At 34.5% G+C, this 13,058-nt stretch overlaps 2 protein-coding genes across 2 annotated transcripts in view; one reads left to right on the top strand and one right to left on the bottom strand.

Moving 5' to 3' along the window:
• Positions 1 to 13,058, bottom strand: part of zmp:0000001168 (signal-induced proliferation-associated 1-like protein 2) — a 262,196-nt gene that overhangs the window by 73,421 nt on the left and 175,717 nt on the right. The gene's annotated exons all lie outside the window — the stretch shown is intronic.
• lrp4 (low density lipoprotein receptor-related protein 4) overlaps positions 1 to 13,058 on the top strand; it is a 107,922-nt gene that overhangs the window by 62,190 nt on the left and 32,674 nt on the right. The window contains 9 exon segments of the mRNA XM_051114676.1: positions 2,249 to 2,377; positions 3,783 to 3,902; positions 3,981 to 4,106; positions 5,064 to 5,189; positions 5,329 to 5,463; positions 7,010 to 7,135; positions 7,228 to 7,458; positions 8,403 to 8,559; positions 11,375 to 11,592. Of these exon segments, the coding sequence (XP_050970633.1) occupies positions 2,249 to 2,377; positions 3,783 to 3,902; positions 3,981 to 4,106; positions 5,064 to 5,189; positions 5,329 to 5,463; positions 7,010 to 7,135; positions 7,228 to 7,458; positions 8,403 to 8,559; positions 11,375 to 11,592 (1,368 nt within the window).

The raw sequence follows: 13,058 nt of genomic DNA, 5'->3' as shown, positions 1-13,058 counted from the left end.
TTCTCTCGGTTGCTTGTGCACGCTCAGAAACACAGATCAGAGCATATGACAACGGATGTAATCAGTATTTAAATGGCATAACAATAGAAAATGTATCAGTCTCACACGTGTCCCACATTGTCCCGCAAAATCACATCTATGTCCCGCAACAGCCCTATTGCCAGGTGGTCACCCTAATTGTCTGTCATTATGCAGCCATCCAGCGTGATTCCATTTATGATGCATCCATCGATTATGCATTCGTCTGTTTGCAGTGTATCTATCCAATTATCCATCCATCCATGTATCCATCATCAATCCATCCATTTTGCATCCTTCCCTCCATCCATGCATCCACCCGTGCATCCAGTGTTGGGAAGGTTACTTTGGAAATGTAATAGGTTACAGATTACAAGTTATACTATTTAAAAATGTAATAAGTAGTGTAACTTTTCAATTACTTTATTAAAGTAATGTAACTTATTATATTTGATTTACTTTTTAATTACTTTTTTATATTTTTTTTAAATTTTTTTTAATTACTTTTTTATATTTTTAACTGTTATCATTCTGAAACATTTAAACCAGGCAGAGTTAACCTTACAGTAGCACTCAACACTGATTACTGTCAGACTTTCAAAATCCTTTATCACTTGAATTAAGATTATAATAAGTAAGGGATAATTTACATCTTTATTTTGCAATAATAAATGGCTGTACATTATCCCACTTATTACACAGCTGCTTGCCACAAAAGTAAATAATTAGACGCAAAACACTGAACTGAGTTGAAATGATTGAATGCAAAGCTTCCATGAGGAAATCAGTTGCTAGCAAGCAGCACAGAATTAAGAAATTGTGCATGTAATATTAAATTAAGTTTTAATATTTTATTAGCTAACCAAACGCAAAGCTTTCACCAAGAAAAAACTATTAAGCGTAAATTGCCCGGATGAGTCTGAGTTATTAGCTTTTACCAGTTGTTATCGTGGAATAACAGACCTTGGTATGTTATGACTGACCAATCAGAATCAAGCATTCCACAGAGCCAGAGAATTTAATTTAAAGCACAGCCACACAAATTCAGACTTGACACTTCTTATTTACTTTGAGATCATTCTGAGGTTAAATACAGATTTGAAGTCATAACAAGAAATAGTTTAATAGCTATGATACTGGTTTTGAAAGCAAATGTTTGCAGAGTTATGACAGGAAACACTGGCATCTAGCAATGCCTTGGAAAAAAAAATTAATCTTAAAAAATTAAGTATATGCATAAACCCAAATAGGAAATAAAATGGTTATCGAATAAGCGTGTGTCCTATTCTGTGTCCTAAACACCTGAAACACTGGTGTCATTTTAGAGCAGTCAATGCAATTTATAAAATGTATGGGTGTGTGAAAAAATTCAGATGTAACCCCCTTTGTAATCATTAACATTTTAAAAAGTAACTGTAATTTAATTGCACATTTTTTTTCTCAGTAACTGTAACTAATTACAATTACATTTATTTTGTAATTAAATTACGTAATTCTGTTATATGTAACTAGTTACTCCCCAACACTGCGTGCATCTGTACATGCATCCATACATGCATCCATCCATCGCTTGCCTCTAAACAGAAAGTACAGAACTATTCATACATGGTGGAAAATGAAATTTGGGCCACAGATTCAAAACAATGACAGCTACACATGGAATCAGTCATGCAAATTGTCATATTGGTGAAGCTAAAGAGAATAGATATACTTTAGCCATATTTCTTCAATTATTTTAGATTTCCTGAATCATTTCTTCTCATTCTAGGCCATCCAAAGCTGTGCAAGTATAGTGCATAGAGCTGCTTGACAGAATTATATTTGTCAGCTCATTTTTTAGATGGCAGATGCCAGCCAAAAAATGTTCAGGCATGAATGCAAAAAGATTTCACAAAACCATAGACTGCTACATTGCAGTGAAAAACTGTTTATCTGGTTTAATAAAGAATTTCCTAGCTTTTGAAAGAAAAGAAAAGGAAAGAAATTTGCCACCATTGACCAACATCTGTATGCACAAGGGACTATTCTGCTAAATTGTGGTCAATATCTTTTTTTTTTTTCATATGCTTGGATCCCAGTGTTTGCTGTTTGAGATTGTTTTTATTTCTGTGTTATATTTGTTTTTGTTTGTTTGATTTATAGCAAATAACTGTTGAGAGGGATTTGTTGGACTGTTTGCGGGTGCGTGTGTGTGGGCGTGTAAATCACGTTACGTAATTTCTCTCTCCAGCATCTGACGTGATGACAGCCACATGCAGTGTTGAGGAGTTTCAGTGTGCATATGGCCGCTGCATTCTGGACATCTACCACTGTGATGGAGATGATGACTGCGGGGACTGGTCTGATGAGTCTGACTGCTGTAAGGAACATTCACTTTTCTCACTCTCTCTTAAAACATTTTTTTTGTTTTTTTTTTTTGTTTTTTTGGTTTGAAATGCCCCTTTTCTTTCTCTGCTTTACAGTCATTATAATTAATTCTCACCTTCCCTTTTAAAAAAGCAAAAGAAGATTCTTAAGTGTGAACTGAATGCAATGTTTTAATCACATGTTATTTGCAATTAAATGAAAATGTATTATGTTTTAAATTTATATTACCAGTTAAGATGAGTATTTTTGAGCCACTTAAGTAGGTTTTAAATATCTTTATATGAGGTTTCATAAGTCTTTGAAATATTGTAAAATGTTGAATGGACTTACAAGCACTTATGATAAACTAAAATATACTTTAATGTCATTTCTGTTGAACCTTTAAATCAAGTACTTTACATGTGCTTTAGTATGTTAGTCTAAACATAAGTCAAATACAAAACGAGTGCACTTATAAGCATGACAAAAAATTATTAAAGCAACCATTTGAAATGTATTTTAAAGCAGTGCTTTTCAAACCGGTCCTGTGAGCACCCCTGCCCTGCACGTTTTGTATGTCTCCCTCATCTAACACACCTGATTCAACTCATCAGCTCGTTAGTAGAAACTGCACAACATGAATTGAATGTTTCTGATAAGGGAGACATACAAAATGTGCAGGGCAGGGTGCTTCCAGGACCGGTTTGAAAACCACTAAAGTACAACTTTTACTTTCACATTATTACAAAGTGTACTTAAGTGCGTTTGGAATGAAAGTGTCTCTGTCTTTAAATACACTTAAAAGGTGGCCTTTTATTTCCATAATATTACATGCACGTTGATTTTTTTTTTTAAATATAAATTTAATATTTGAAGTACACTACAAATGCACATTTAGAACAATCAAGTGCACTTATTTTATTCAAGCTGTTTTACTTAAAATATTTTAGCGTAAAAGTTCTCGTTGCTGTAAATCTGTGTGGATTTTTTTTTACATTGTGCTTGTATCTTTTTTTAGTTGTTGGAGTTTTTTTAAAAAATAAGAAGTACTATAAGGTATCTGATTATAATTAACAGTAGTGTGTTGTTCAATGTTACATACAAAGTTAATATGTTTTAAATGTACTAAATTGCAGCTAGATTGCAGTGTAATTACATATAAAAATACTTAAGTCCAACTGGGTTAAAAAAGCAAAGTTCATCTAATTGCATTTAATATAAATGTAAACTATAACTGCATACAATTGAGTGTTCAAAAACATTACATTCAGATTGCACTTAAGTATGTTCTTTTAAAGAGCAGTATATTTACATTAAGTACTTTTTTTTAAAGTGTGCTTCGTTTCACAAGGGTTATTCAAGATGAGTTTCTAATACAGAAAAGTTTTATGACTGTGTGTGTTTGTGTGTGAACGCAGCCTCCCACCAGCCCTGCCCTTCTGCAGAGTTCATGTGCAGCAGTGGCATGTGTATAAACGCAGGCTGGAGGTGTGACGGAGAATACGACTGTGACGACCAATCAGATGAAAAGAACTGCAGTAAGTAACTGTTTTATTGTAGTGTTTGTGTGTGCAAGAGCATTGCACAACTGTCACACGCCTCTTTCTCTCCATCAGGCACATCGATGTGCATGGCTGATCAGTTTCGCTGTACGTCTGGTCGATGTGTGCGCTTGTCATGGCGCTGTGATGGTGAGGATGACTGCTCTGATAACAGCGATGAAGAAGGCTGTGAAAAGACTGGTAAGGACAATAAAAGCCAATTTATACTTTTAAACTCTATATAATTAAAAATTGCTGAAAATGTACTCGCCCTCAGGCCTTCCAAGATGTAGATGAGTTTGTTTCTTCATCAGATTTGGAGAAATTTAGCCTTCCATCACTTGCTCACCAATGGATCCTCTGCAGTGAATGGGTGCCGTCAGAATGAGAGTCCAAACGGCTGATAAAAACATCACAATAATCCACAAGTAAACCACACCACTCCAGTCCATCAATTAATGTCTTGTGAAGTGAAAAGCTTAAAGTTTGTAAGAAACAAATCCATCTTTAAGATGTTTTAAACTTTAAAGTGTCACTTCCGTCAAGTCCATAATCCATAATAACGCTTCCTGCAGTGAAAAAGTCATCTTGCCTGAATCAGGAGAGAAATCTACACAGATCAAGCACTGTTTACAAGCCAAAATAGTCCAAAAAAGCTCTAAACAAATATGTGGGTGGATTTTGATGTGAGAGACAACAGTGGATGGACTTTTTCACCGGTGGAAACATTATTATGGATTATGGCCAGAAACAATGGTTTAATGTTAAAACGTCTTAATAATGAATTTGTTTTATAAAAGCATGCAGCTTTTGGCTACACAAGATGTGAATTGACGGACTGGAGTGGTGTGGATTACTTGTGGATTATTGTGATATTTTAACGAGCTGTTTGGACTCTCATTCTGACGGCACCCATTCACTACAGAGCCTCCATTGGTGAGCAAATGATGCAGTGCTACATTTCTCTAAAACTCTGCCTAAAATAGACTTGGTATAAATCAAATAGAATAGATTTTTTAAAATTATTTAGATTATTTATAAGATCTAGTAATCAATGCACCTACATCTTGTGGGACAACAAAAGTCACAAAGACTTTTAAAAGACACATTTGAAAAAAAAAAAAAAAAAAAAACTTTGAAATTCCACTTGTTCCTCAGAAACTCCTCCATGTGCGTCGGATCAGTTCCTGTGTGGAAATGGCCGTTGTATTGGTCAGCGTAAGGTTTGTAATGACGTCAAGGACTGTGAAGACGGGACTGATGAGCTTCCACACCAGGACTGTCGTGAGTCCACAAAATTAGTACACGAATGTTGAAAATATTACATAAGACCAATAGTCGTAGTTCTTCTGAAAGCATGTGATTCCCTCATTTTTCTTCTTTGTTAACACTAAGTTGTGTGCCTGTGCCTGTGTGTTTATAGGCTCCAAGTCGAGTGAAGAAAACTGTAATGTTAACAATGGAGGCTGCTCACAGAAATGCCAGATGTCTCGCGGTCTGGTGCAGTGCACTTGTCACACCGGCTACACGTTAACTCAGGACGGGAAGACGTGCAGAGGTGAGGCCATAGACAAGGACGATTATTAAACAAAAAGAGACAGCTTAAAAGAAAGTTAAGAACCGTGGGGAAAAACTTTTGAACAGGATTGTCAGTTATTAATTTTCTTATTGGTACTTTATCTAAAATAGATCTTGTATCTCTTTTATTTATATGAATTCTGCAAGGAATTATAAACTTAAAGACAAAGGGTGTATGAATTATGCATTTGTATAAATGTACAGTATATATTCATATGTATTCATTTTTATAGATTTCTCTATATGTCTTGGAGATGTTGCCACAATTCTTATGGATATAGTCTGTCTCAGTTTTTTTCTGTTTCTGTTGTAATCCCAAATTGACTTGATGGTAATGAAATCAGATCTCATTCGGTCTTCACCATACTTTGTTTACTGCACTCCTTGTATACAAATAAAAAATATGGCAGTTAATGCCAAAAGAAATTTAGAAATGTTTCACATATTAAAGCAAAAGTAACCTCGTGAAACAGAGCTACACTTTAACATAATTTTTTAAGAGTACTTATAGAAATAATATAATTTCTAAGAATATACTTAAGTGTGAAGAACTGTATGTAATGTTTTTAGACATTTAATTGCATGTTATTGTCAGTGAATAATGTATTATAGTTTAAATTGATGTTATATTCAGTTAGCTGACCTTTAGCGTTTTTTGACCCACTTAAGTAAGACTTAAGTATGTCTTTATATGTAATTTCATAATTATTTCTGTTGTTTTTTAAAATAAGTACTGCTGAATTTAAATATGTTTGTAACTACACATTTGTGATGAAATTGCAGTTTTAGTACAATTAAAATATATTAACTTTAAATGTAATATCGAACAAAACGCTACAGTTAAAATGATAATCAAGTGCTTTACATTTGCCAACACATCAGAAATGCACAACAAAATATTATTAAAACAATAATTTAACATGTACTTTAAAGTAAACGTTTTAATGTGACATTTATTATGACTTCACTTTTTAAAAGCGTACTTAAGTGTGTTAAGAAACGTGTATATCTCCCTTTCAGACACTTATGTTACCTTTTAATTTATTAAAATATTATCTACAAGTACAGTTTTTTTTTGAAGTACACTACATGTGCATATTCAGTACAATGAAGTACACTTCTTCTTCACAGCGGTATAAATAACTGACTTAACTTGTTCTTTGGAGAAGAAGACTTTTGCACAGTACTGTATATTTATAGTACACAAACGCCAGAAAAACTGAGCTTGTGTGTAAGAAATGACAGTTTAATTTCATTATTACAGTACAAGATCAATTAGAAGTGTTTGCTTTTATTAAAACCTAATCCACTTGGATCATTAAGTATAGAAATCCAGAGATTTCTCTGGCTTTTCTCCTTTGTTCACTGTAGTGTTGTTAGATATTGTTCCAAGTCTTCTCGCACTCTGTCTGTTTGTGTTTGAACCATCATGTTACTCTGACGAACGATGAAGCTTACTAATAAATGTTATTCATGTTATGTTATTAATCTCTCTAAACTTTCCTGCATTTGTGGTCTGAACGCAGATGTGGATGAGTGTGCGGATGAAGGCTACTGTAGTCAAGGCTGTACCAACATAGAAGGAGGATTTCACTGCTGGTGTGTGCAAGGTTACGAGCTTCGACCCGACAAACGCAGCTGCAAAGCTTTGGGTAAGGCTGAATGTCTGCTGTGAAAGCAGCAAAACACTGGTGATTTTAAAACAAAGGTGACCAATTGAATACCAACTGTTTTCTATTCCCAGGTCCAGAACCAGTTTTGTTGTTTGCGAACCGGATTGACATCCGACAGGTTCTGCCGCACCGCTCAGAGTACACGCTATTACTGAATAACCTGGAAAACGCCATAGCGCTGGACTTTCATCATAGCAAAGAGCTGGTGTTCTGGTCCGATGTGACATTGGACCGCATCATGAGAGCCAGTCTGAACGGCAGTAATGTGGAGGAGGTCGTGTCCACGGGTCTTGAGAGTCCAGGTACGCAGTCGTTTTCGCTGTGTTCCTCATGTACTCTGCTTTATGACTCTTGTTTGAATTGCACTGTACAAACAGCTGAATAAATAAAACAGATCCTACAAAAATGAAAGCCAATTACAGTCAACAAGACACAGTGTAAATAAAAGTGTAGACAGCTGTATTGATTATAACATGAAACGGTCTGAAGTAGTTAGTGACAGTTTCACTGATTGTTAATGGAAGTGTTCTAGTATCATCATGGTGCTTGCTTTGAGTCGAATCTTTATTCAAAATATGAATAGTTTTGTTGTTTATGCTGCGTGGTTAAAAGAACAGTTCACCCAGAAAAGAAAATCCTATCATTATTTACTCACCCTCAGGTTGTTTGAAACCTGTGAGCTTCTTTCTTTCTTCTGAAAACAAATATTTTGAAGAATGTGTTGGTCAAACAATTTCTGGTCCCCATTGACTTCCATAGTGTTTTCCCCTTGTTATGGAAGTCAATGAGTACCGGCAATTGTCTCCATTTGTGTTCAGCAGCAGAAAGAATTTCATACAGGTTTCGAACAACCTGAGGGTAAGTAAAATGAAGACAGAATTTTCATTTTTGGGTGAACTATCCCTTTAAACACTGAGTTTGATAGTTTAGGTTGGATTTACAGACATATAAAACAGCAATAAAATCCTCCAGGAACAGTTCTTGTTTTTTTGTTTTTTTTTATGCTTTTGTAGCTTAAACAAAGAAAATGGCATGCAAATGTCCAAAATAAAATGAAAATTTTATAAAAACTCAAATGAAAATAGAAAAACATAAAATGTATAAAGAGTGATTTCAATAGTTAGGGTTAGGTTAGTTTTCATTGAATGATAAAGCATGTAAAATATATAATATAAAACATTTGTAGCAACAATAATAGTTGGTTTTAAAGCAGCAATAATAGTTTTTTTCCCCCCCACTTTCTTAGGTGGTCTGGCCATCGACTGGATTCATAATAAGCTCTACTGGACTGACTCAGGAACGTCTCGTATTGAAGTGGCCAATCTGGACGGCACACACCGTAAAGTGCTTTTATGGCAGAGGATGGAGAAACCCCGTGCCATCGCTCTTCATCCAATGGAGGGGTAAATACTCTCTGACTGTTGTGTTTTACTGAAGTTATACTATAATTTGCAAATAATGTGTTTTTTTTTTGTTTGTTTTTTTCAAAAGTACATTCAGCACAAGCATTGCACAATAAATGCACAATTTTGTTTTGGACTGGGTAGGAAGTCTTGCATACTAAGCATTACAGTATTTTCATAGTATCCCTTGTGAAAAAGAAATGTGGTTGCTTATGTTGAATGTGCCCTTGTAGTGTACTTCAAATATTAAAAGTTTTTTTTTTTTTTGTTTTTTTTTTAACTGTGCGTCAAGATAATTTAACATTAATAAAAGACCACTCAAATGACTTAAAGAGAGTTACTTTCATGGCTGTTTCTGAACACACTGAAGTACACTTCTGAAAATTAATGGTTTTACTTTAAAGTACATTTTAAATCATTACATTTTAATAATCTTTTGTTGTGCTTTAAAATATTTTAAATGTACTAAACTTCATAATTACAAATGTCTAATTAAAAAAATAAATTAAATGCATGACCTTTTATCATAAATGCGTGTTGGTACCAGTGTTGGGGGTAACGTATTACAGTAACGCGAGTGACTTAATCAATTACTTTTTTCAAGTAACTAGTAAAGTAACGCATTACTTTTTAATTTACAAGAAAATATCCGAGTTACTTTTTCAAATAAGTAACGCCAGTTACTTTGTTTTCCCATTTGATTCAATACTCATCAAAATGAATTAAAAACAGTGAAATGCGATCTCAGAATATGATGCAAACCTGCAACAATGTTAAATAACACAGATTTGTTTTTAATGCCATTTTGTTAACCAATGTCTTTGCTACTAACCTTTGATGATCCAGTTCAACCATGCTAATAAGCAAAAATGACTTTAAACAAACTAACATTTTACTTTACTTTTTTTTTTTTTTTAAGTACTGAAGAGTTTCAAGCTGTGTTCTACTGTACAGATGCTAATTTATTTTTCCTTCAGTCTGAGGCATATTCATTTCACTTTTTGGAGTGAAAGCCAGTGCTTTTACATTTGCAAAAAAATAGAACTATTTATATTAAAATAAAACAAGCACGCCCTGCCCACATTTTTAAGAGTAACGCAAAAAGTAACGTAACGCATTACGTTACATATAAAGTAACTAAGTAACGTAATTATTTACTTTTTTAGGGAGTAACCCAATGTACTTTCAAAAGTAACTTTCCCCAACATTGATCGGTACATTTGGTAGCACACTTTAACCATATTTCAAAGACAGAGAAGTAATTATGAAATTACACATAAAGATGTACTTAAGTCCTACTTAAGTGGGTCCAAAAAGCACTCTTAAATTCAGCTAACTGCATTTAATATAAATTTAAACTATAATACTTTTTCATTTAATTGCAATTAACATGCAGTTACGTGTCCGAAAGCATTACATTCAGTTCAAACTTAATTATTTTCTTAAAAGCATGTTATTTCCATTTCCCCATTATTTTATGTGAATGCAAATTCTGTACATTTATTATTTTATGCACTGTAAATTGTCAGTCTTTGTTCTTTTACATGGGGAAAAATCCCCTCTTGTGACAGTTGTTGTTGTTGTTGTTCTGTAAAAAGCAATGGTAAGCAGGTCATGAAAGCATTCTGGTGACTTCTAGCTAAACCTCGTAACTCAATTTGCTTCTAATCACAAAAGCCTGGGCAAAAATTTCTTCCAGGGATTGTCACAAGGCTTGAGTTGCAGCCGACGCTTATCGTGGCTCTTTGTCATGGGGGACAAAGGGGTTTATGAAATCTGGCTTGAATTCTCCCTCTCCAACAGGATTTAGCACTTGTTTTCGACCGGCTGTGCGTCCACTGAGTCCTACACGCAGATTAGGGCTGGATGATATGAACCAAAATCTTGATTAATTGAAAGTTTTACCATTAATTTTATTATTGCAATTTTTTATGTATTCAGTAAAAATGTTGTTTATTTATTTGTTTATTTTTTTGCCCTCATAGTTATAGATGTGAATCTGACTCATGATCGCTGTTGCATGTGATCTTCCTCTCGGCGCTCTTGTCCTATCACTTTATGTACGCGCGTATTTACTCTAGGTTCTTACTGGCCTTTCACACAGAACCCGTCTTTGCATCTAAAACGTGAGAAGCAGCACTCAGGAATGGTTTAAAAAAAAAACAAAGCACAGCACAGAATGCCTACTCCACCTTGTTGCTGTCAAATAATGAAGTTGCCATGCCAACCTGCTACTGTAAACAAAAGCTTTCAACGCATGCCCCGCCTCCGTGGTCTTCTGATTGGTCCACTGTTTTGAAACTGACATTGGAACGGACAAATTCTGTTAACTTGACAGAGCATCTTAAACACGTCACTCACATGTGAGGTCATACATGTCCATACAGCGCTGACTACACAGTAGTATGTTTTTAATGAGAAAGAATTAAAACAACCTAAAACAGATGCATCTTTTTTTACTTAATTTATTTTTGGCATTCAAACTCAGGACGTCCGTAGCGCAACGGCACTGTATGTCAGCACACTGCTTACAAGGTTATCGGCACCGACAGATGCATGTGAATCTTGCTGTATGTGAAAAATAATAAGCCATATCCATTTTACTGGTGGATAAAATGCATGACGTTGTTCTTCAAAATCGCTTATTTCATTCACTTACAAGAAGATCTGTAAAATCTTGAGGACAGTAATTCCTGTTAATTGTGTTAAGTCAAACTTGAGTCTAGTGTTAAGCTGTTATCATAAAGAATATTAATTGTTTCCTTTGTTGCCATGAACTCTAACGTTTCTAACATTACTTATACTCCTTTCTTAGGAAGATTTACTGGACTGACTGGGGAAATATGCCTTGCATTGAATATGCCAACATGGACGGCTCAAATCGCAAAATAATCGCAGATACGCACCTCTTCTGGCCCAATGGACTCACCATTGACTATGCCGGTCACCGTATGTACTGGGTGGATGCCAAACACCACGTCATTGAAAGAGCTGACCTGGATGGGAAGAACAGAAAGGCTGTCATCAGCCAAGGTAAAAAAGGATTTTTAACCTGAGTCTCTTTTCTCACCAAAGCTGCAATTATTTGATCAAAAATACAGTAAAAGCTGTAATATTGTGAAATATTATTACAATTTAAAACAGTTGTTTTCAATGTAAATGGATTGTAATATGTAATTTATTCCTGTGATGCAAAGCTGAATTTTCAGAATCATTACTTCAGTCTTCAGTGTCACATGATCCTTCAGAAATCATTCTAATACGCTGATTTTCTGATTATTTTTTATTTTTTTTTAATTTTATTTATTTGATCAGGGGCAATGCACAAACATTAGTCTAAAATAAGAAAAGATGTCATGTGCCAGGTTATAGCAAAAATGCTAATTTCCACCCGCAGTCCCTGGACAGGTTGTTGTTACACTTACAAAAGTTTTTTAATGTTGAAAACAGTTATGAGTCATATTTTTGTGCAAGCCGTGATACATTTTATTTTTCAGGATTCTTTGACGAATAGACAGTTCAAAAGAACAGCGTTTATTTGAAATAGAAATCTTTTGTAACATGTCCTTACTGTCACTTTTGATCAATGTAATGTGTCCTTGCTGAATACAAGTATTCTTTTTTTTTTCTTATTTTTTTATTTCAAACTTTTGAATGGTAATACATCATGGTTTCCACAAAAAATATTACTCATCAAAAATGGTTTTCAACATAATAAAAATCTTTCTTGAGCAGCAAATCAGCATGTTAGAATGAGATCCTGCGATACTGAAGACTGGAGTAATGATGTTAAAAATTAAGCTTCGCATCAAATGAATAAATTAGATTTTACAATATATTCAATTATAAAACAGTTATTTTAAATTGTGATAATATTCCATAATATTTCTTCTTGCTTACTGATTTAATTTGATTAAATAAACGCAGGAACCAGGGTTTGCAACATATTAATTTAACATGTTATGGTCAAAGTATTTTAAAACAGTACATTAATTCTATTAGCAGTTCAGTTTTTCAACAGCTGCACAGATTTGGAAAGGTAAATTAGGTTGGTGTGCTTTTTTCCTCTAGTGTTCTGTAGTATTTTAGTCTTCTGTTCATTTGGGATAAGGAGTGCCTGATGAATAAATTCAGTTATCTGTCTGATGTGTGATGGAGTGCAACCAGCGGTCTCTCTAAATGGCACACTAGAAAGGAAGCCTAAGCCTCGGGGTTTGCAGGAACAAAATACCTGTGCACCTGGGAAAGGTGGGGGAATATTTAGACCTGAAAACCGAGCTCTAAAAAAATCCAGCGCAGATTTGCTTACAGTGGTCAATGACAGATTTACTAGGGAGGGAGGCACCAGCATTATATAAAATCAGGGTGCACACACACGGAGAAAAGATATGTTGACTGGAAAAACAAGATCAAAAGTGAACGATGATTGAAATGACAAGAGAAAGGTACCAGCAAGGAGGGGGACGGCAGATGGCAGTGGAGCTGGGAACAAAAGATAA

Source organism: Labeo rohita, chromosome 7, assembly GCF_022985175.1.
Source record: "Labeo rohita strain BAU-BD-2019 chromosome 7, IGBB_LRoh.1.0, whole genome shotgun sequence".
Classification (NCBI taxonomy): domain Eukaryota; kingdom Metazoa; phylum Chordata; class Actinopteri; order Cypriniformes; family Cyprinidae; genus Labeo; species Labeo rohita.
The sequence above is the reverse complement of the archived record's forward strand: the minus strand, read 5'-3'. Positions and strand labels throughout refer to the sequence as shown.